This window comes from Scomber japonicus, chromosome 9 (genome assembly GCF_027409825.1).
Source record: "Scomber japonicus isolate fScoJap1 chromosome 9, fScoJap1.pri, whole genome shotgun sequence".
In the NCBI taxonomy this organism is placed as follows: Eukaryota; Metazoa; Chordata; class Actinopteri; order Scombriformes; family Scombridae; genus Scomber; species Scomber japonicus.
The window spans coordinates 32857195-32878652 of NC_070586.1; the positions used below are offsets into that span (position 1 = coordinate 32857195).

The window sequence follows — 21458 nt, forward strand, 5'->3', positions numbered from 1 at the left end:
TTATATCATTCATGTCTGCTATATTGAGTTTTTCGAGCAGCCTGCAGCCAGTGTTTACATGATCGCACCGCGTGGTCTATCTGAGCCCCTCCTCCGCCCAGAGCGTAGCTTCCACGCGATGACGTCACGCGCACGTAAGTCGTTGGGCTGGAGGAGAATTCGCGGCGATGGCGACGACGGCTCCGTGCTGGAGAGGGACGCAGTGAAGCTGGCCTCGGCTCGGATATGATTCATGTTTACCCAATCCAGGTTTATTTGCTGCTTAGTAATTGCACGGGCTTCGGATGAATATTTGGCTTCTAACTTCTCATCGCTCCGTTCGCGGGTGAGTCCGCCGGTTGTGGCCGTCGCTCGGTGTGTTTTGACAGAGGCCTCCTTTTTCGGGGTCCGCCCTCCATCTCATAACAACAAAAACAGTAGCGGAGAGCTGCTGCTAGCTCGGCCAGCTAATGTTAGCCCCCTGTGTCACAGCAATGGCAAACGCCAAGTACTATAAGATTACAAAACAACAACACACTGCTTGCTAGTTGCTGTTAGTTGTCGGCTGCTTGCAAACCAAACATTAGCTTGCTAGCATTAGCTATTTCACGGAGGTGCTCTTGGTTGACTATTGACGTTAGCAACAAAAAGAGCTTAACACTACTCAAACAGAGGGAAGAGCAGCGGTGATGTTGCCGCTAGTTCGCCAGTTACTTTTATCAATTGACGAGTTATTTGTCTGACCAACCTGTTAGCTTACCCTACGTTAGCTGTTGACTTTTTTTTGCCGGTGTTTCAGTGTAACCAGTGACCGTGTTATCTGGTGACTCTCAGCCGAATGAGTGCAGTTCTTCGTTGTGACGGCAGCTGTTGAAAAAAACGAACAGGGCGGCCTTTAATGTTACCTCTAATCAATTTTAAATACACTATCATCTGTGTTTAATATGTAAAGTTAGGTGAACAGTTTACTTAAGTTATATTGTGTCCAGTGAGACTCGTTCACCTCTCGTAACATTTCTCGTAATATAGGAAACAAACCTTTTGCTTATTTTAAGATTTACTATTGTTGTTTAATCGGAAAGTGGCCCATATTCAACAAATTAACCGTTTAATAGTGTCAAATTCATTATGAGACGCTAACTACTCTGCTGAGGTATATTTTCCTCCACACAGAAAGTAACTTTCTAAAAGTGAACGCTTTCTGTTGTAAGACAGAAACGACCAGACGAATATATACTGCATTGAACATTCAATTTAAAGGAATATAAGGTTTCTATAAGGGCACCTACGTGTGCTGTTCGCGTTTTCAACAGCTGTCACTAAGACAACCACAGACGCATTCGACCAGAAAGTCTCCAGAAAACACGGTCACTTGTTAGACCGTAACGCCTTCCAATAAATGGCTTCTCCACGGTTATTTTGTTGCAGAGCATTTGGCTTGCTCTCGGTCATTAAAATGCAATTAAGAGAGGTGTTTGGGAATGTGCTTTTGATACTGCTATCTTTATCTCCTTAGCAAACGCTAGCCAACTTTAAATTATATCTTGGCTAGCGTTTTAGTCAATGCTAGAGTGAAGCCGTAACGTTAACATTAAGCTAGTGGAATCTGAACTAAAGACACAAAGTATGCGAACACGTAGGCTTTTATGTGAGTTAACCATTTTTATTGCGCTGCTGTTCAATATTACTTCCTGACTGTCAACTGCTGTCAAACTGTGTTGTCAGTCACCGCAGTTCGCTTCAGTCCGCGTTTCTTTTTGAAACTTTATAATATGAGATTGGGGCTATTTGCTCGGTAATGTTGCAGCCTGTGATGCACGGTGGCTTGTCACGGGACAAGAGTAACGTTAAGGCTCTAAGGGGCTTAGCCTTCGCTGTGTGACTCTGAACTCACAGCCAGACTGAGCTGTAGCCACGGGTCATGAGCCCGCTCTGCGGTAAACAGAGCCGTGTGTGTGGCAGATACGCTTTATCAGGTAGCACCAGCAATGAACTGGACTCCTCAGTGCAATAATGACCCCCTCCTCTGGCTGCCTCACACCACTCTCAACGACCAGGCAGTGTCTTCTCTTCTCTTCTGCTGCTGGTGTGGTGGGATTTCTGTCTGGTTTCTGCCCCCTCCGCATCTTAAATGGTCCTGAGAACTTGTATTGAGGTCCTGAGCTGCTCATTCACTGACCTCCCGGATCAGATTTCAGTTCTCTCAAAGAGCAGCTGACCTTTCCAACTATTTGTGGGCCTGTATGCTCAGATCCCTAACAGGATGCTTGTTTTGAAAAGAGATGTGAAGTGATATCACTGTTAGGTTTAGCACTTTGCATGTAGTTTAACATTACCCAAACAAAAAAAGTGTGTATCTTTTAATGGTCTCTGTGAGTGGCATATTTTCCCTGGCAGGGTGTGCTGCAAGTATTTAGGAAAAGTAAGCACTTGACCAGCTATTTTGGCCGACAGTCAACCATTGTTGGGTAAATTAACCTCAAATAAGTTTTCTTTTATACCATCACATTTGCCATACTCGCTAGCCTGCGATTTGTATTCACCTCAAGATGTATTAAATCTACATTATGTGGATTGCTTGTTTTTATTTATGAAGGCGTACATTAGATGATCAAACCACGTGACCAACCCGTGTTTTTTATGCCCGTTAGACTGTAGACTTAGTGCTTCATGATCCAGCTGGCATTTTTTCCATTCCACAACTGAGTTTAAGTGGTATCTCTGAGCTCACATGCACGCCACTGTGTGACCACCAGTACAGCTATATTTGCCAGGGAATCAAAAGGGCTTCTGTAGCTTGTATGTCTCAGTGAAGAAGTCTGCTGTTTGCAAAATACAGACAAGTTTGTAAGGAAAAAGCATTGGCTCATTATCCGTTTGCCTTCATTTCCACAGATTTCCATGTCTTACTTGTGAGAGTTCCCAAACAGGATCATCGGGACTGCTCATCGTCCGTTACTGATTGTCTGTGGTAAGTTTTAAAGCATGTATCACATTACGTTTTTAACCGTCTGCTGTGGCTGTCAGTACTTTTGCGCCTATTTGCAACATTTAAAGCAACTGACTGAATATAAGGTTTACTGTTCTCTATTGCAGGCCTAGCCTTTCGTTGTGGTGCTGTACCATAATAAACTGATTTGCTATTGAACATGACTGCCTGACCATGGACTCACAGTCTCCTAGTTGATCATGGGATACGATCAGTTAGTTTTCTCGACCTGTTGCCTTAGAAAGTATTTCATGTCACAATTGCAGTAACCCAGCAGTTTGACCGGCTTTCATAATCCAGCCTGTTCCTGCACATCACTCTTCTTGTGAGCTCTTTTAATATCTGCTCGTGTCCAAATGCAGTCTAAATATAAATATAACAGAAGCACAGCAAATTAATTTTGTCCAGAGAGTACTAGATGAGCCTCAAAATTAGCTCTTTCAGGCTGAGCTACTAAGGTGTACTTTTTTAAAAGTGTGTTTGGGGGCATTTGGTGCTTTTTATTTTAGAAGCAGAAAGTATAAAGGTGACAGGAAATGAGGGGAGAGAGAGATGGGGAACAACATGCAACAAATATCCTAGATTGGAGTCAAACTGGGGACATTGTAGTTTACAGTCTGTGCCTTAACCCCTCAGCCACTGTGGCACCCTGATAAGCATGTATTTATATTATAAGATGCTAACCTGCTCTGAGAATGATAATGTAGACATTAAAAATAAAGGAGTTTAAATGTCATGTTTATTGTCAGCAAACCGGTTGTCCAAGAATGTCCATTAACTGTGTTTTTATCTGATAACCCTGCCAGATAAAACAATGATCTGTTTAGAGGGACTGAACTTTGAATACCTATTGAATTTAAAACTATTTCAAAACCAATCATTAATATTGATGCACTCCCAAAATAAGCTGTCTGGCAACTAGATTCAGGTTCACAGCGACCGACCTGAAAACAGGGCTGAACATTGTCAGAACAGCTGTGACAGTAGTTTGAATTATTTAGTTTCTATAAATGTCGCTCGAGTAGAAAGAATTTGCTCAGTGACTGCCCTCAGAACAGAATAAGAAAAAGTGGATCTTAATTTGAAAAGTCTGGGCATGTGATCAGACCACATGTGAGAAGAAGATAGCTGCTTTCGTTTTGTGTTTTAAAGATAAGAGCCTAAAGGCGCCACATATAACATCTATGTTTGTCTGTCTGAATTACCAATCGTCTTTCTATGCTCTTCTTGTACAGATTGGTCCAGGTCGGAGTTCCTCGTTGGGTGACCCACACTCCTTCTCAGGGGGCCATGGTATAGTGCCTTCACTTTATGCATGCTGTAGACAGTAACGGCTGCCTGCCCCATGGCCTGGGTGCAGAATGCAGAATCGGAAACTCTCCCATCGATTGTCAATATTTATCAGCTCTGTTTAGCAGGAAGCAGGCAGGTTACGTCAGCTGCAACAGTGTCAAAGGTCCTCAGAGGCTGCTGCCTTCAGTTTTTACTGCAGGAATATGGGTTATATTGTTGCATCATAAAATAACCACTGGAACGGATGTGTTGCCTGTTGAACTGTGTGTGTGTGTGTGTGTGTGTGTGTGTCAGCTGCCCCCTGACTGGCCTCAGCACGCCTGCTCCTCCAGCTGCGGTGACTTTGTATATCAGCTGCTCACAGGCAGCGGCGGCTCACGCTGAGCCGTCAGCCCAACAGGATGCGCCAACGCTAGCCCCTTATCTGCCATCTCTCTCGGCCACCTTAATCTTTACTTTTATACCATGTTGGGACTGAACTCAGCTCCTGATCAAACACAGGGCCATAGGTTTGTGTCACTGCCTGCCAGCAGAAGGCCAGACATTTTTTTCCCACTAGTTTGCCCTTGAGGAAAAAATTCCTGACTCCGCTTGGATATCCAGGCCTTGCATTCCCCACTGATTGACATCCTCTGTGAAATATGTTCATCTTGCATAAGACTAGTAAGTGACCTCAAACATCCAGCCCTCATGAATGCCTGCAGCCTGCTGGTGGAAATGTCCTTCTAAATGAAAATTATCCATTTAATTTAGAGCTCTACTGTCTTTTTGGGGTCTTGTGTAAATTATTTACCATGGATATTTTCAAACTACTGGCATCTGTTTAAGTATGGTTTGTTGTACAATGGGTCATTATAGTAAATTAGCCTAGGCTGCACTTAAGAGGGTGGGTGGAGTGAAGTGAAGACAGCCACACAAAGCAGTGTAAAAGCAGCACTGTCAAGTCAGTTTTAAATCAACCCCGTTTCAAAACAAGGGTTGAGACACTTCCGTCATTTCCAAATAATGCGAAGGCCAATCAGACGCAACCGCGGCCAGGAAAATTGAGGTGCTTGCGAGTGTGTTTGTCAGTGCGAGTGAGCGTGTGACAGTGAGAGGGTGATAAATGAGGATATGGAGGAACGTTTCAAAAGCCAAACGCAAACTGAGGAAAAACACATAAGCGAAAGAAGGTTGTGGTTAAGTTGGAGTTTGTGCAGCGAAGAGTTAACCTTCACCTTTTCCGTACAGGAGGAGGAGGGGCAGCAGAGCTTGGAGTGCATCCAGGCCAATCAGATCTTCCCCAAGAAATCTCCTGTCCTGGAGGAGGAAAACATGCAGGTGAGAAAGCCGCTGCCCTCGCTCATTTATCTCGCGCTGCAGAAAAACCCAGTTAACCCCCCAAAGTTATTTGTAAATATACAAACGAATCTTCTTCTCTGTAATCGGTTACATAACTGCAGTGACACATGTGACTCCCAGCTCGCTCTCAGCTCATCCAGGCTCAGTAGGAAAGTTTCAGATGACAAAAGAAGTCCACGTTTAAGAATTTGTAGCAACATCTGGATCTGAAGTATCATCTGCTTTGTTTTCTATCAGATTCAGCTTTATTGGCCGCATATTTAAACACATACAAGGAAAATACACTTAACCATTTATTATTTCCTACAAAGTTTTCACTACAAATATTATACGAGTCTGAACACACGGATGTAAACTGTAGCTTGACTGGTTGGTGGAGGCATACAACTGTGAGGTATGTCTAGTTCTTAGTAAATGTGAAGAAATCCTTTTGATAGATTTTTTTCCTTCTACTCCGAGAAGCCACAAGGTCTCTCTGTCATTGATCCATTGGTCACTCCATCTCTGTCTGCTTCATCTTAGTCATCGTATGTGTTCAGTCAGCTGATTTGTGGTATTTTGAAAGCAGCGGTTGAATAACTTAGAAAGCTTACATTGCATCAGCCAGTGTTTTCATCACTGTAAAGCAAACGTATATTGTAAGGATTTGGTTATGTGGCTTCTTTCTCTGCACACAATGGATGATGAAAGAACCAAAATTAGAAAATAAGGTTGAGCAAGTTTGATAGAATATCTAATTGTGATTATTTGATGATTATTTTGATATTCTCGTCATTATTCTCATTGAAAAACACATTACAATTATTTCTGTGTTTTTTTCGCATTTGTTTTCTTAAGTCTGTATAATATGTGTAGACCAGGATATCTCTGCTGCAAAATGGTATTTTGACTCATATTTAACCTTTTAATGAATAGTGGGCTTCCAGTGATTTGAAAATGGCAGTAGGTCATATTGCAATTTCAATATAATTTTGGTTAATTGTTCAGCCCTAATTGGAAAGGTGGTAAAAGTTCCTGGATTCAATAAGAGGTGCATTTATTAGTTATGAATGGAGCTGCTTATACTGTGGGCTTAGATTAGTTTCTATTATGTGTAATTTCAGTTAGATTGACAGCTGTACTGAGAAATTGTCAAAAATGTAGTGAAATAATGGCTCCTACTGCAGCCCTCTGCATCTATCTCGATCACTGGAGATCAGTGTTGCTCTGCTGTTTGTTTCTAATGTTTCATCTCCTGCTGTTGCTAGGTGCCCTTTCCTGAGCTGCATGGGGAGTTCACAGAGTATGTGGGGAGAGCAGAGGACGCCATCATCGCAATGTCCAGCTACCGCCTGCACATCAAGTTCAAAGAGTCCGTTGTCAACGTAAGTATCTGTGAAAAAGTGGCCGATGAGCTCCGAGGTCACATATATGAAGAATGAGTTCCATTGTCTCTAGTGGAGGCTGCGTTGAAAGTGCTGTAATGTTTTGTGAATGGACAGAGCCGGAGTCATTGTGGCAGCGCCGTGGTGACCAGGCCATTCAGAGCTGATCTGCGCTGGCAGCAGCGCTGCGTGACTCTCTGTCACCTCTGTGTCTACACTTGCTCGCCCCGCTCAGCTTTCTCTCTCTGCACTTGCCGTTGCCATGGTTGTGGTGGTTCCAGAGGGGATGCAGAACAGTCGCTCCCTCTCTGTCTCACTCTCTCTATCTCTATGTATGTTTTCAGCACCTTAACAGAGAGACTAGCTTTGTTAACCATCGTCATTTTCCACCATAAGGATGTTCACTGCACTGTTGACTAATATTAAACAAAACCTTTTTCATACTCTCACTACTAGACTGGCTTCTTCTCTATGAAATATAGAAAAATATGACTTATTATTGTTGTTACATTCAGTGTGAGTGGGTTTCTCACAAATTAAGAATGACTCTTAAGTTACCATGCTCAGAGAAAAGTTGTGCATTAACAAAACATGTGGTACAGGAAAACACTCTTTTTTTCCCTTTTTTTACTTCCACCTTAAAAAAAAAAAAATCATCGATGGATGTGCAAACAACATTCACTCAGATTATTTTAAAGGATAAGTCTGGTGATATTCTGTATTTTTCTTACAGACCGCAAATATCATGAAATGACCAAAACCAACATTACATTGATTACTTATCATTTGATCAGATAGTTCCTGATTTCAATCAAAAATGTTGCAGTTTTTATCTGTGCAGCGGCTTGAATTAACATCTGGTAATCTGTCTTTTTTTTTGTTTGGTTTTTATTCTCAAACTAAAGTATCAAAAAGGAAGTAGGTATGGTATCAGCAGTAGTACTGAAAAAGTTGCAGTATTTCAGTATTCTGGATACAGTAACTGTGGTTCAATAGACACAACCTGGAACCAATCCATCTCATCTTATGTCATTGTTTAGTTAATCTGGCCTTCATGTGTGTTGGATTTATTCAGCAGTTCTGGTGCTTTTCATTTGAGTGTTTGCTGTGTTTGCTGAAATGTTCTTACTTAGTGTGTTGGATTCATGACACGTGCGCACCTGCCAATTTTATTCCCACCACCATGTTTATGTGAATCAGAATCATTCTAAACCAACAGGCTCGTGTCCACTATTTGTAATTAGCCATTTCTCTAGATAAGGAAAGCTCTGTTGGGCCGGCAGTTGAGAGCCATCACTCATACTTACCATGATGGTAAAAATGTAAAAAACTTAACTTCTAGTGAAATGCAAACAATAGTTTCAGAAGTAAAAGTGCCTGTGCTCACACATGACAAATCATACTTTAAGACTGTGTGATGTTTATGACTTGTGGTTTAAGGCAGCTCTAAACTTGTTCTTAGAATAAGAACAAATTAGGTAATTGATGAATCTCGGATTTGTGCTTTAAAACGTTCATACGCACGGTTTAAGCACGGATTTGTGCATACGTGCTGTTTTGTGAATGAGCCCCAATGTTCTCCTCGCACATATTTTGGAACGGGCTGTCGAGTCATCAGTCCGCATCACATGGCAGAGTTGTAAGAGCTGGCAGATCAGTGGTGGGAGGTGCTGGAAGAGAGAGACAGAGAGCAAGAGAGGCTGTTAACAGGCAGCCCAGGAATTTTGATGGTGGCCAGATTAGTGATTTAGATTAGAGAGCAGGAATGAAGTTGCGGTGGCAGGACGCGCAAAGACATCCGGTATGCGCCGCGATGACAGGAAAAATAGTCCCGAATGTCCACACAATACATACTCATTATTGTTTTTCTCTTTTTTTTTTGTTTGGGATAGCAGAGTTGTTGTTGTGAGGTGTCAGTAAGTACCAAGCACAGCTGCACGGCATGGAGTGGGGTTGATTGTATCATTTGTGTGCCTGCGTAGAGGAGCTAGAATCCTGCCTGTTCATCCTGTGTAGCACCAGGTGTCATAACAAAGCGGACGAGATGGAAAAATGATCTTCTACTGCCACATTTACAACAACATCAGGCTCCACCAGGCAGTCACATCATCACCATAGTCTACTATTAGGAGTTTTTATCCTGCTGATGGCTGGCTGTCAATCGTGCATGGCTGCGAAACGTGTGTGTGTGTGCGCGTGAAGCAGCTTGAGCCACACCTTTTTTTTTTGTTAAAAAAGCCCCACTGCGCTGCTGGAAAGTCCTCTCGCCTAATTAAAGGAGCTTAGTCAAAAGCAGCGCAGCTATTTCCCTGCAGTATTCAAAGTATGCACTTAAGTCATAAGCACACGACAGTTCTGTACTTTGGATTGTATTTGCCTATAAAAGATAAGACTAACTGTGGGCCGGAAGGGAAATGCAGATACAAGCTCTTCAGGATCAGTGTGTTTTTTTTTGTGCTCTCATAGTCAAACTTAAGAAGATTATGTATATTAACAGAGCTCGTGATGATGTGATGTGAAAATTTAATGGAAATGCACCTGGACAATTAATCTGTGTGCTTATCAGCGACATGTAGCTGAGTGGTTTGGTGTATACAGTGAAACATTGAAATGTAGCTGACTTCTTAGCATGAAGGACTTTTTCTGTGCTAACCACTAATTATTAGTAAAATGGTTTGTTAGTTGCAGTCAACCACGCCACTTATACTGACTGCATGCTGTTCAACACTCATGTTAAAGTTGGAGTGGGTGTGGAGGTGATGTTGTCTCTCTGTCCTTCCATAGGTCCCTCTGCAGCTCATAGAGAGCGTGGAGTGTCGGGATATGTTCCAGCTGCACGTCACCTGTAAGGACTGCAAAGTTGTCAGGTAAGCCAGTGAAAATGTGCTTTTTTTCCCCTCCACTTTCTTGCCAAACCATAAATTTTAAGCTATAGGGAGCAGCATGACTTATCCAAAGCTAACAAAATCCGAATTCTAGCACCTCTAAATCGCACTAATTAACACGTTTGCTTTGATAAATCTGTACAACAACCAAACCAAACCAAAAAAAAAAAACTCAACCGTTTCTTGGCTGGGTGCAGGGATTTCCTGGAGTATCCGCTGGTTGCCCAGCAACATTGCGGTGATGACAAAACTCCTGGAAGAAACTGGGCCTGACCAAGAACTAGTCCCATAAATAACCTATGTAAAAACACACATTTAAACAAATGAGATACAGTGTGTTAAGCAGGTTTTGTTGACTTCAGACTTTTCCTGCTCTTTCCAGTTTCAGGCCAAACTGAGTTTTCATATTAACCAGACATATGTATGAAAGTGGAATCAATCTTAGAAAAACATATTTTTAAAAATGTCACCACAAGTTTCAAAAAGAATGTTTCTTTCTTGTTTTTTTATTAGACTTTTTTTCCCTGTGATACAGAAAGCTGGAAATCTTTTACAGTTGTACAAATGTATTTATTTCTTCTTGTGCTTCTCCTTTGACCCCCAGGTGTCAGTTCTCCACTTTCGAGCAGTGTCAGGAATGGTCGAAACGCCTCAGCGCGGTCATGCGCCCTCCCTCTCGCCTGGAGGACCTCTTCTCCTTCGCCTTCCATGCCTGGTGCATGGACGTGTACGCCGGCGAGAAGGAGCAGCACGGGGAGCTGTGCAGACCAGGTAAGCCACCGTCTCTCACGTGTCCTCACGTAACCCCCAAGTGGAACCTCTCTCCCTCTGCTCTGCTCTTATCGGACATCTCTGCTCCGCAGGCGAACACGTGACCTCCTGGTTCAAGAATGAGGTGGAGAGGATGGGCTTTGACACTCAAAACGCCTGGAGGATATCTGACATCAACAGCAAGTTCAGGTAATAGCAGCTTTCATTCAGGATTCCTGCTGCTGTGTTGATTTCCACGACTCTCGGCTAGAAGATAGATTCCATCCTTTGCTTTCATTGGCAAACAGTACAAATCTGTGTGTGTGTGTGTGTGTGTGTGTGTGAGAGTGAGAGTGAGTGAGAGACAGTGGGTGGCTGTGTTATTGTACTCTACTGGTACTGCGCCCTGGGCAGATAAAGGCCCAGCCCAGGATTAGATGTCTATGGACAGAGACTTTTGTTGAGCCATCTCAGCCCCCCCTCTCTCTCTCTCCCTTGTTAACCATTGCTCTCTCTATCCCTGGCTGCTGCTAGGCTTTGCCCCAGCTATCCTCAGCAGCTCCTGGTGCCAGCCTGGATCACTGACAAGGAGCTGGAAAATGTTGCGGCCTTCCGCTCCTGGAAGAGGTTCCCTGCAGTGGTTTATAGGTGGGTTTTTGTTTGTTTCTCCTTGAGCTCTTCAAACTAGAAGGTGAGGCTGTTTACTGCCACACAGCAATGAAAAGCTTCCTCATGTGCTGATTTGCCTATTTGTTTGTGAAAGAGACAGAGCCATCTTCACATAAATTCTTAATTGTCATATATCATTGCCACAGTGGACGGAGTTTACTTTCTTACTCCCTCCAGGTTATATTTTTATATTTTCTTGTATTCACAATGGGTCACCGCAGCCAAGACCACTGCACCGATGCCCCAGTGACTCGTTGTTGTTGTATTTAACAAACAACCTTTAATCTTTGTTTTTGGAAAACTGCTCTGACCATGAATTGCAAGTTTTGAATGCCTGTTTTGTGCTTCTCAGCACCTGAAATAAATATGAAACAAAAGTTTACTTTAGGGGCTGTAAAGTTACGTAATCCAGTGGTTCTCAACTTTCTTTCTTCTGTCAAGTATCCAGTTTTGGACTTTTAAAAAAAGCATAATGTTGTGCAAGATAAATCTATATAAAGAATAGATGGTAAATGACGTTAACCCCTTCCTCACACAGGCACCAGAGCACGGGTGCTGTGATTGCCCGCTGCGGCCAGCCGGAGGTCAGCTGGTGGGGCTGGAGGAACGCCGACGACGAGCACCTGGTCCAGTCCATCGCCAAGGCCTGCGCCGTGGACAGCAGATCCCGTAAACACATCCCCAACGGCAGCTACACCAACGGCTCAGACCTGCCCGACACTGACTTCGGTTAGAGCTAAGGCGACCTCACTCACCCTCATACTGTTTACACCACACACACACACACACACACTTCCAGCTGAACACACCTTCTGCTGCACCAGACAGATATTTCCAGCGCTCAGATCTCGCTACCTGCATCAACCTGCTGCAGACAAAGTTACGCAATCCGACCTGTGAGGACTCGCCTGAAGCAGCTGGCTCATACAAACACACATGACATAGCAGCAACTTATGTCACGTTCATGTTCTTCTTCTTAGTGGTTGCATTCTCAGTCACTGTCCAGCTCTGATTTTAATACATGAATTGTACTGAGATGTTGTATTTTGTGTCTGTGTCAGAATCCTCCATGACCAACAGCTCAGAGGTGGAGACGTTGGCCATCCAGCCCCACAAATTGCTGATACTGGACGCTAGATCCTACGCTGCAGCTGTAGCTAACAGGGCCAAGGGGGGAGGCTGCGAATGCCCAGGTAGGTCCATGTTTACTGCAGGATTCAGCACACCAAACTTAAAATCACCACCAGCTTTTTTGTTTTCTCACTTAAAAAAAAAAATCCATTGTTCTTTTCCCCCTTTTCCAGAATACTATCCCAACTGCGAGGTGGTGTTCATGGGCATGGCCAACATCCACTCCATCCGTAAGAGTTTCCAGTCTCTGCGTTTCCTCTGCACTCAGATGCCTGATCCAGCCAAGTGAGTTTTTTCTTTATTTGCCTCCAGCTTCAGCCGCTCAGACTCCACTCCTCCACTCCTCAGCTCCTCAGGCTCAAACTATTAAAGCCGAAGGTCTCCAGCTTTGCCGTAGTAACTGTCGGCAACCAGAAATCACAGCTGTGTTTTGATCTTGGCCATACATCTGCGCCTGATTTAGAAAGGCTGGCCCAACACCAAGCAGAGATTCTCTTTCCATCTGCACGCCCCAGACTCCACGCTACAATGATGTGTAATTGAATCATGCTGGCTTCACAGTGTGTGACGTTGCAAGTGGTTAAATAACAATCAGAGGAAAAAAACAAGATTTAAACATTTTTTTGATTTTAGATTCTAGCTTAGCATGTTTGATAGGGTCTTACTTTATTATCCCTCCCCTTGCTGTGAATGCAAAAAACAGGTTTTTTTGTCTAATTTCCAAAGAATTTTGTGATGTTTCCAAAAGCTAAATCACATTTCTAACACTATATCAAATATTATTGCTACTAGATTTCATAGACATAAAAAAAACCTAAAGTTAAAACCACCCATCTCTGTCACAGAAGCTTCAGGTTTATAGACAATAAAAAACAAACACAGATGTTAGAGTTATAACCCAGTTAAGATAAGAGAAGGTAAAACATTAACGTTTAATTGAAGTAGGCCAAAGTGTATGTAAGTTTCCCACTGCTCATGTAATGTTTTGAGATCAGTGAACTGAATCAACCTTTGGAATTTTTAATTTACCGCCTTGCTTTTTTTTTTTTTATGTTGTAGATTTTTTCTGAGATGGAAAATTAGAACAAAGCAGAATTGCATAACCCTTATTAATCCACATCATGTGCTCATAGCTATAAAAAGTCAAAGAGAAGTCATTGATGTTGCTATAAATGCTGCAGTATATGGAGCTCGACCTTATAAAGCATGCACACCCTGATGTCATGTTGTATCTGAGCTCCTCTGATGTTTCTGCAGCTGGCTTTCTGCACTGGAGAGCACCAAGTGGCTGCAACACCTGTCCCTGCTGCTGAAGGCGGCTCTGCTGGTGGTCAACGCTGTGGACCGGGACCACCGGCCCGTCCTGGTTCACTGCTCTGACGGCTGGGACCGCACACCTCAAATCGTTGCTTTGTCCAAGCTGCTGCTGGACCCGTACTATCGCACTATTGAGGTACAGCTGAGTGCATGAGTTTATTTTTTAGTTGTAGTTTTGGAATCAGTGTCATTTTAAGAAAAGCTGTCATCTTATAATAATTGTGACTTCCTGTTTTTATGTGTGAGTGATTCGTCTCATATCTCGTGTCGTCTTATGCAGGGCTTCCAGGTTTTGGTAGAGACGGAGTGGCTGGACTTTGGCCACAAGTTCGCGGACCGCTGTGGCCACGGGGAGAACTCGGAGGACCTGAACGAGCGCTGCCCCGTCTTCCTGCAGTGGCTGGACTGTGTTCACCAGCTGCAGAGACAGTTCCCCTGCTCCTTCGAGTTTAATGAAGCCTTCCTGGTGCGTGCCCACTGTTACTCTCTGTGGAAATCAAACATCTGTCGCTCTCTTGAAGCCCGACGCTTCAGAATGTTTTCATATACAGAATTGGAAATGACATAGCATGGATTCATGTGTGTTTACCTTCAGTTTCCAAGCGTGAACCGCTAATGTGCAGTTACAGTCTGGGTGTGTTTACTCTTCCGAGGGAAACTTCTACCATCTTCCGCTCTTATTATCTTACCCAAGTATGTTCATATATATATGTGTGTGTGTGTGTGTGTGTGTGTGTGTGTGTGTGTGTGTGTACGCACGCAGGTGAAACTGGTGCAGCACACCTACTCCTGTCTGTTCGGCACCTTCCTGTGTAACAGCGGCAAGGAGAGGGAGGACCGGCACGTTCAGGAGAGGACCTGCTCCGTTTGGTCGCTGCTGAGACCGGCCAATCGCACGCTGAGGAACATGCTGTACTCGTCACACTCCGAGATTGTACGTCCACTGCTTCTCAGTGCTTGGCTGGTTCTGGTAGCTCTGACATTTAACTTGATGGAACTAATAATGAACCTACAAATAAATAAGTTAAATAGAGTTTTTTTTTTATATTAAAAAAGGCTGATTGAAAACCGGCAGGACAAAGGATGAACAGAAGTATGTTAGAAGAAAATGCGTCACTGAAATTGATTAGAAAAACAAGTCTTGCGTATCCAGGCTTGATTTTCCAGCCAGCAGAGTCCTCACTCGGATGCATATACTAGGAAGGATGAGCCCCAGAAGGATGTATTACACAATGTCCCTTTAGATTTATTGCTAATTGTTATGCTCTCTAACTTGATTTAGCAATCTTTTATTTCCGCACCCTCTGAGAATTTTTGTGGTCGCTGTTATCATTTCTCATCTCTCTCTTTTATACTTCCCCGAGTTAACGTTGCAGCTGTCGTCGCAGGTTCTCCACCCAGTGTGTCACGTGCGCAACCTGATGCTGTGGACGGCAGTCTACCTACCCAGCTCCTCCCCCACCACTCCTTCAGATGACTCCTGCGCCCCTTACCCCGTGCCCGGTGCCAACCCCGAGGACGCACCCCTGGGCAGGTGAGCCTGGCGCGATGGCACCGAACCCCCCCCTCTCTTCCTCACCTCATGTAAGATAAACACAGGTCGAGGTCTCCCACAGCCGACGGGACCCGGCTTTTGAACCTCTGCTTAGATTCTCTTGCTCTGCTCAGGCCGTAGCAGGCAACACATAACTGAGTGCTTAATGCTTTGCTCATGTCACGCCTCATGACGGTCCTGCTGTCTGTATGGAAGGACGACAGGAGGTTGTCTCATTCAATATTGTTAACATTATTTATGACAGTGTGCTCCAAGATAATGCTTCTCTTTCATTACGTGGGCACTTACTTTTGTTTTGCTGATTCTGACGTGAATGATTTGCCAACCAAACATTTGGTAATGATTATGTGTGCAGCTACATTGAATCATAGGGTTAGGGTCAGATACAGCAAGCCATTGTTATGTAATAGTAAGCTTCTTTTTTTTTCTCCACGCATAACTCTTCTCTCCTTCCTTCCTTCAGACGTACGAAGACTCGATCCTTCGACAACTTGCCCAGCGCCTGCGAGCTTGGAAGCACGCTGGCTCCAAACCGCCGCTCCAGCGACCCGAGCCTCAACGAGAAGTGGCAGGACCACCGGCGCTCTCTGGAGCTCAACATGGCAGTGGGGCCCGAGGAAGGGGGCAACCAGGACCAGGAGGTGCGGCCTAATGGAGTGGGCCCTTACACAGACAGTGTGGACTCCGAGCTGGACGACAGCCCGCAGCCCCAGGCCGCACGCATCGAGCTGGCGCAGGCGGTGTCCCTGAGCCCAGCGGCAGAGGAGGACGCAGAGGAGGCAGAGCTCTCTGTAGCAGTGGGCTTGGCTGAGGGCCAGATGGAGAACATTCTGCAGGAAGCCTCCAAAGAGGAGGCGGGAGCAGAGGTTCAAAGAGAAGGTAGTGCTGTTGTCACTCATGTCATTAACACTGTTGTCACAGAGGTGGAGACAGAAGCAGAAACCAATGAGGATAACCAGAGCGCCAAAGTCAATGGGACTGAGACACAAGCAGCATTTGCAAATGGTCACCATGCAGAGGATGGTGAAGTGGAGGCTGAGGAGGAGGCTGAGTCTCCTGCTCTGCCTGCACAGATGGAAGAGGAGCAGGAGCAGCAGGTAGCTGAGGAAACTCACACAGTGGAGGAGGAGGAGGTGGAGGAGGAGCAGGAGCAGGAGGAGCAGGAGCAGGAGGAGGAGGAGGAGAAGGAAGAGGAGGAGGAGGAGGAGAAACAGGTTGTAGTTAGCTGTTCTGAACAGGAGGAAGCTGCACATGGACCCAGTCAGCCCGGCTTAGGTGAGCCAGAGCAGCTCACAGATCATAGAACTTTAACAAACGGCTTTGCAGACAGCTCGCCAGGTGCTGATGAGGAGACTTGTCCCGACTCTGACTCTGACAGAGGACTCTCAGAGCCGGTGGAGCAGGTGGATAAGAGAGCCTCTCTTATGGAAAGCTCCACTGAGACTCTGACTGAAGAGGCCTGCAGCAGGTTGGAGCTTCCTGCTCAGCCGCCTGTGTATCAGAGCCGTCAGCCCTGCAGGAAGGAGAAGGTGATGGAGACGGGCGAGCACGGCTTTATCAGGACTTTAAATGGGGGCAAGCGTCCCTCCGTCAGTGCCTTTCAGCCTGCTGACCTCAGCAGGGACGGGCTGTGTAACGGTGACACCTCCGACGGGGAGCCCTGCGGAGGACCTCACTTGGCCAAAGGGAACGGGGAGCGGGCCCCTCTGAGCCGACAGGTTTCACTGGCGAGCTGCAACTCCCTGATCCTCCACCCACGGGGCAGCTGCTCCCAGCACCGCTGGTGCCACGCCCTGCTGAGCCGGGCCGCCATCAGCCCGGAGCAGCCGTCCCGCAGCCACCTGGACGACGACGGGCTGACGCTGCACACAGACGCCATCCAGCAGAGGCTGAGGCAGATTGAGGCTGGACACCAGATGGAGGTGGAGACCCTGAAGAAGCAGGTGCAGGAGCTGTGGAGCCGCCTGGAGAACCAGCAGCACGCCGGCTCCCACAGGATCAACGGAGACATGGGAGACGAAGTGGTGAGACTGTGCAGGCCGACCAGGAAATAGAGCCACCTGCTTAACTGTAACCACCTGGATGTAATGTTAATGTACCTGCAGTCTGATGGATCACATACTGATTAAATCTGTCTGTGCCCCCCCCCTCCATACAGACCTCCATGACAGATTCGGAGTACAACCTGGACCCCAACTGTCTGTCTCGCTGCAGCACAGAGCTCTTCTCAGAAGCCAGCTGGGAGCAGGTGGACAAGCAGGACACTGAGGTGAGCAGCTGGACACACACACACACACACACACACACACACACACACACACACACACACACACACACACACATAACAGAGCTTATTGGAACGGAGCCACTTACTTGTTGTTTTAATATTTTTTACAAGCTGAATATTTTTTGGATGCATTTCTAAACTTCAGATCCTTCTAAGAGTGGAAGCTGACCGCTGTAGGTGAATGTACTCACACACTGCTCTCTGCAGGTCACTCGCTGGTACCCCGACCATCTGGCAGCCCACTGTTATGGCTGTGAGAGCAGATTCTGGCTCGCCACCAGGAAACATCACTGCAGGTAAGCGCCGAGAAAATATCAAACGGCAGTGACTCAAACCCTCTGTCGCTGTCACTCTCATCATCCACCAATCCTGTTCGTCCTGTTGAGACTTACATAGACTGTTCTCGCGTAGTAGCTTGACCCTGTTTACTGTTCAGGGTTTTCACACAGGCATCAGAATGAGTTTAAAGTCACACTTCACATGTAGACACACTGTAGGTCAGATTAATTTCCTGCAATATAAAAGGGTGCTGCACAGGATTTAATGACTTAACTATAACCAGGATGCACACTTTTCATTTCTTTTAATCTGATGGTTTCATGTGACAGATGATGATTGAAGACACTAAAACAGTCTGTCAGTCTGTTACAGAGGTTTATTGGCTGGACTTTAGTGTAATTGGGTGCAGTGTTTTACAGCAGCAGTGGTTCTGTCCTCCATTCGTGTGTCCAGGCCGAACTGCACGACCCTTTTATTCTAAACAGAGCGGGACTGGAAGCATCAGGACTATCTGTCGCTGCTTTGAAGTCTGCAGGATAATGATGTTCATTTGGTGCGTTTGAGCCGTCGCTCTCCGTCTGTCAGCTGGTGGTATTTCCTCTGCCGTTATCGTTTCCTCATATCACCGCCGTCTGCGCTTTACTTCCTCTACTTCACTGCGGCGGGAGGACGAGGTTAACCATTGGTTGGCTGCAGCAGGGGTAGATTCAGTTTTGGGCGTCCAGTCATTCATAGGAAGATGTAATCAGGAGTTTGGGCTGTAAACAAAGTTGTAAACAATAATCTGGCTCGGGTTCAAAACACATAAACCTGTTTTTAAGTGTAAAGTTGTAGCTGTCGTTTTATTTTTTTAAAGCGGACACGTGTGCAACAGGAAGTGTGTGTGAAGTTTTCTGCTCTGTTCAGGCAGTTCTTATCCATTGTCTGCCCCCCCCCTCTCCTCTACAGTGGCAGGGAGCCTGTCCAGGAGGTCTGGTGAGATCCGGCTTCCCTGTCCCCCCACCACTCTACCCTCCCACCCCTAACGCTGCACCTTCCTCGTCCCTAACCCTAACCTCCCCATTCCCCTACCTCCCTTCCCTCCTCCCCCACTGCATCAGGTGTCCTTTCTTTCTGTTCTAGTTGTCCTCAGAGAAATCTTTTTTCATGTCAAAGATGTATCAGCTTGAGTGTGTGAGTCCCGCAGCACCGGCGGGTCCCCATTCAGCGGTTTTTAATTGGCTGTGATCGCAAAGCACGGTGCTGTGATTGGTCGAGGGCTGAGTGTTGCATCACACAAAAAAACAAACAAACAAACAAGAACAGACAAAAAAAAAGTCAACCTCAACTCCCCTCCTGCCATAGCACCACATCAGCACCCTGCCCCACCACCCCCACCCCTCCCTCCCTCCACCCTCACCCTCATCCAAATCTACCACCACCCAAAACACCCTGGCAGCATGCCGCCCCAGACCAACCAGCCCCCTGCATCTCACCTCCCAGCAGCACAGCATGGTACTGGAGGACACTCAGTCCACATGGTGGTGCACAGGGTTGCAGACTCTGACTGAATTAGGATTTAGTGTGTTTAGGCAGAGGAGGTAGAAGAGACCTCTGTGTGTGTGTGTGTGTGTGTGTGTGTGTGTAACTGTGTGAGCATGGCCTCATGTCTTAACGTGTGGATCTGAGCATGAGTAGCTAAAAACCTCCAGTGTGACCTGCCTTCCTGTCCAGTGCTGGTAACGTGTGTGTTTTATTTTTTATTTTTTTAATGGGCTGATTATTTGAAGTTAGCACCGCTGATGTGTTGGAACACCTCTGCTAACCCGGCATGTAGTGAAACATCACAGCAGAGCTCCAGTGTAAACAGCAGCAGCAGCAGAGAGGATCCACTGAAGCAGTTTGAAGTGTCAGACCTACTTTCCACCTGCGTTATCCTGTGTCTCTGGAGTCACACAGGAGGAGACACACGTTTACACACCAGGATCCTGTTCTTCAAATGTGACTCAAGTCATCCAGACCAACATGATATCTGCCAGCTATATGAGGGTTAGGGTCAAAGTCAAGAAGTTTTTGGCCATAACCCAAGAATTCATATGATAATTATGACAAATTTTCACACAAATGTCTATAACAGGATAAAATAATGAAGTGATAACATTTTATATCCTGAGGGTCAAAGGTCAATTTCATAATCTCCTGCAGAAACACTTCTCTGGCCGTTATTCAACACCATAACTCAGGAACAGACAGGACTGTGATCATATTTCACATTTGGTCAGATATTTATTAGGTGACACTAATCTTGGTGCCCACCATAAAACTGTGCTGATTTGATTAAATTCCTTCAAAGTACTTAACTACAAATATTATATGAGCCTGGACAGACGTGACCACTGTAAATTATACTGACTCAGCCTCACAAACACACTGCTGCTGCCTAAAGGCTTGTGTATTAATCCGCAGCTGAAAATAGTCCCTAAAAATTCACTCTTTGCTCCTGTTTGAGTAATGATTAAAAAAACTATAATGTCCAGCAGTATAATGTATAATTATATAAAATAATATATATATTTGACACATTTAAAATATTTGTCAGCTTTTATTATTTTAACTTAAAGCCAAGAAAGCCTAAAACATATTCTGAATATAATATCAACCTGTTCCAAGATCTCTTATGAAGTGTTAAAGAGTAAACTTCTGATACATGTGTGGGTAAATGACAGATGGAAATGATGAAGTGTAAGAAACTTTAATTATAGGTTTTACCTTTCTTTCACTCTTCACCTTAAATCATAATCAGCTATCAGCTTTTGATCTGTTTGGTGTCAGGAGGGACTTCTTTGACATGTATGAAGAACAGGACCCAGCTACAGATGTGACGGAGTTGAGACACACGGTTAATAGCAGGTGTAAAAGGTCTGTGTGTGTGGGAGTCCAGCAGTGACCTCTCTGTGTCCCCCCCCCCTGCAGGAACTGCGGTAACGTGTTCTGCGCCAGCTGTTGCGACCAGAAGATCCCAGTGCCAAGCCAGCAGCTGTTCGAGCCCAGCCGCGTCTGTAAGACCTGCTACAGCAGCCTCCAGCTCAGTCCGGCTCCCCTGGAGCTGGAGCTGGAGAAACCCATCACAGCCAGCTCCAACTAAGGCTCCGAGGACCGGGATGGTGGCGGCTGCGGTAGAGGAGGAAGGGGGCGGGGCAAGGGGGGGGCCGGGCTGAGCCGCCGGCCACTGACACAGGCGCACTGCTGAAGAAGAGCACAGGAGCTACACAGAATGTCCCCATGTACTTTATTGTGTGTGTGTGTGTGTGTGTGTGAGTGTGAGTGTGAGTGTGAGAGAGCTGCAGATGTGGAATTTAATGTGTATATACTGAGGCTGATGTGGGCGGAGGAGCTGAACTGTGGGTGTGCACGTGGGGTGGGTGGTGTGTGAGAGGAAAACACACACACAGAGAGTTTGTGACACTCTGAGGCCAGAGGAGAGAGAATGGACATCCTGGTGCCTTGGACCAGGCGGGCAGAGAAGGTCGTCTCACTGTGTCCCTGAAGTCTCTCGGAGGATTTCAGTCCATTGAAAACATGTTGACCAACACTTTCTCATCAGACCTCTACAGACCATCATCTCCCAGCTTGGACTTG

The 21458-nt window shown here is 45.6% G+C and overlaps 1 protein-coding gene across 1 annotated transcript; it reads left to right on the top strand.

Annotated features, from left to right (window-relative positions):
- The first annotated feature begins 170 nt into the window (after nucleotides 1-170).
- On the top strand, nucleotides 171-21000 carry mtmr3 (myotubularin related protein 3). Its single transcript, XM_053326224.1, has 21 exons — nucleotides 171-325; nucleotides 2875-2950; nucleotides 4204-4261; nucleotides 5492-5581; nucleotides 6850-6966; nucleotides 9751-9833; nucleotides 10456-10622; nucleotides 10715-10811; nucleotides 11136-11249; nucleotides 11809-11999; nucleotides 12333-12464; nucleotides 12576-12687; nucleotides 13660-13855; nucleotides 14000-14185; nucleotides 14483-14653; nucleotides 15108-15253; nucleotides 15738-16407; nucleotides 16450-17298; nucleotides 17433-17543; nucleotides 17769-17857; nucleotides 20793-21000. The coding sequence occupies exons 3-21, from the start codon at nucleotides 4259-4261 to the stop codon at nucleotides 20962-20964; spliced, it is 3696 nt and encodes a 1231-aa protein (XP_053182199.1). The 5' UTR covers nucleotides 171-325; nucleotides 2875-2950; nucleotides 4204-4258; the 3' UTR covers nucleotides 20965-21000.
- Nucleotides 21001-21458: the final 458 nt, after the last annotated feature.